The sequence below is a fragment of the Melozone crissalis genome, unplaced genomic scaffold (genome assembly GCF_028551555.1).
Source record: "Melozone crissalis strain CALT ecotype California unplaced genomic scaffold, PUWL_Pcris_2 ptg000046l_1, whole genome shotgun sequence".
Classification (NCBI taxonomy): Eukaryota; Metazoa; Chordata; class Aves; order Passeriformes; family Passerellidae; genus Melozone; species Melozone crissalis.
Window position 1 is genome coordinate 12,828,532 of NW_026535824.1, and position 2,715 is coordinate 12,831,246.

Genomic DNA, 2,715 nt, shown 5'->3' on the forward strand with positions numbered 1-2,715 from the left:
CGCTGTCGGGCGCCCTTCTCTCGGGGTCCCTTGCCCGGCGTCCCTCTCCTCTCCCCGCCTCCCTGTCCCCTGCCGGGCTGGGCCATGCCCCCGGCCCGCCCCCGGCCCCGGGCGGGGCTGCCCCCTGCCCGGCCCCGGCCGTCCCGCCGCGGTCTCGCCTCCGCCTGGCTCTGGCCGTACTGGCGGTGGCGCTGCTGGGCGGGCATCAGTGCCTGGTGCGGGGGCGGCATCGCCGCCCTTCGGCTCCGCCTGGCCCGAGCCCGGCCCCGGACCCGAGGCAGGGTCCAGTCCCGACCCCGGCCCCGGCTCCTCCCGGGGCCCGCGGAGGACACAGGCGGCGCGGCCGCTCCCGCCGCTTCCGCTGCGGCTTCCCCGGCCCGAGCTCCGCCTCTCGGCAGCGCGGCCGCCAGCCCCGAGCCTCCCGTGCCGCGTTCCCGGGAGCGAACGCCTGGGCATGGCCGGCCCGGGGCGCTTGAGAGGCGCTCGGGGGCCGTTGCTGGCCCCGGGCCGAGCGCTGACCGCCGCGTCCCGCCCGCAGGGCAGACTCAGCAGGGCCTGCAGGAGCGGTACAGGCTGGGATCGCTGCTGGGGCGCGGCGGCTTCGGCAGCGTCTTCGCGGCCACGCGGCTCTCGGACGGCGCCCCGGTGAGCGGCGGACGAGGGGAGGGGGCGGAGGAGGAGGAGGGCAGAGAATGGGGCTGGGCAGGGAAGGCGGTGAGCTGAGCCCTCTGCTCCCCTTGACTTGCAGGTGGCCATCAAAAGGGTGCCACGGAACCGCGTCCTGCACTGGGGCAAGCTGGTGAGTGAGCAGGGCCAGCGGCAGCAGCCGGACCGTGCCGGGCGGGAATGAGCCGAGGCCCGGCACGGTGGGAGCCGCCAGGGCGCCCCGAGGGAGAGCGGGCGTGGGGCCAGCGCAGGGCGCAGAGCATCCCGGGCTGGCTGAGGGCTTCACGAGCCCCGGCACGGCATCGGCTCCACTGACGGCATTGTGCTCCTCCCGCAGCCTGACGGCACCAGCGCACCCCTGGAGATTGTGCTGCTGGCCAAGGTGTCCACTGGCTTCCCCGGTGTGGTCCAGATGCTGGAGTGGCTTGAGCTCCCCAAGGACATCTTGATGGTGCTGGAGCGGCCAGAGCGGTGTCAGGACCTGCATCGTTTCATTCGGGCATGGCGGTTCCTGCCCGAGGAGGAGGCACAGGAGCTGTTCCGCCAGGTGCTGGAGGCCGTGCGGCACTGCACCAGCTGCGGGGTCCTGCACCGTGACATCAAACCAGGGAACATCCTGGTTGATCTGGCCACCGGGCAGGCCAAATTGATTGACTTTGGCTGTGGCACCTACCTGCAGGACACAGCCTACACGCACTTTGCAGGTGAGCCCACGCAGGGCTCCTGGGCCCAGCATCTCATGACCCAACATCTCCCAGCCCAAGCTGACTGTGGCAGCAGGGATTCTCTCTTTTGCGGCCCTTCATGTCACTGAGTCTTCAGCGAGTTTCTTTTGAAACTCAGGGCTGAGTGGGTAGCCATCTTCCAGCCCTGCTGGCAGCCTTTGCCCCCCACTCTGCCCAGAACTGGTGCTGGGGCAGCCAGCCCAACAAAAATACCCGTGGGTGGGGGTAGCAGAGAGGGAGAACCAGAACCTGTGCCCAGCCGGTTTGGTGTGCAGGTGAGAAAGGGCTTGGACTGCTCCACTCACCTGGTCTGTTGGGGTTCATAATGGTTTTTGGGGCAATGCAGGCCGGGAGGATGAGAGCATGGTTTTTCCCAGCACTGGGTGGGTTCTTCCTTGTTATGGTCAGGCCTTGCCAGGGCTTCCACTGCCCTCTTGAAACACCAGTGGCTTCTTTTCCAACCCCAAGTCTGTACACAAGTCCCAGGTGCTGGTGAGAGGGCAATGCTCACCCTGTTTGCCACTGGGGCAGCCCCCACATGCCTAGGGATGCTGGGGCCAGGCTCTGGGAACAGCCTCATCCCCCTGATGAACTCCATCTGTATTCCATAGGAACACGGTCATACAGCCCCCCGGAATGGACCCACTTTGGCTGGTACTATGGCAAGCCAGCTACCATCTGGTCCCTGGGCATCCTGCTGCACCAGATGGTCTGTGGGGAGCACCCTTTCAGGAGGTGCCAGAACATCAGCTGGGACCATCAGCTCTCGCTGCCAGAACGGCTCTCTCAAGGTGGATCCTCATCTCTGGGCACGGGGGGAATCCCAGTGCTGGGAGACAGCAGCAGGCTCGTGGGCATCCTGCACTGGCAGCTGCTGAGGAGGTGGCAAATGTCCTGCTCTCCTCCAAAACAGGGAATGGATGGGAAAGTTTAGGCCCAGCTTTGAGCACATCCAGCATGGCCTGTGCATGGGAATGGTGGGGCAAAGCCAATAGGAGCCTTCTCCAACTAAGTGGTGGTTTCTGGTTTCTCTGCCCAGAGTGCCAAGATCTGATCAGGCGGTGTTTATCCATGCTGGACTTGGAAAGGCCCTCATTAGAAGAGCTGTTCTGTCATCCTTGGATGCAGGATATTCATCTGCCCTAGAAGAAGGGAGAGAGCCACAGGCATACTTTGATCCAGGGCCCTGGTAAGTTCCAGCTCCACACATGCCTTGGCAATGAGAAGCAAAGGAACCCAGCCCTTTTTGTGCTGCCAGTGTCACTGCACCGGGGTCATGGGATGGGAACACGCAGCCCTTGGGCTGGAGCTGAGCTGCTCTGCC

The 2,715-nt window shown here is 65.5% G+C and overlaps 1 protein-coding gene across 1 annotated transcript; it reads left to right on the forward strand.

Annotated features, from left to right (window-relative positions):
• Window positions 1–1,027: 1,027 nt before the first annotated feature.
• On the forward strand, window positions 1,028–2,115 carry LOC128943512 (serine/threonine-protein kinase pim-3-like; the record flags this gene model as incomplete). The annotated part of the gene is made up of 2 exons (XM_054286431.1): window positions 1,028–1,370; window positions 2,003–2,115. Coding segments are annotated over 2 exons (456 nt in total), but the record flags the coding sequence as incomplete, so codon positions are not given.
• Window positions 2,116–2,715: the final 600 nt, after the last annotated feature.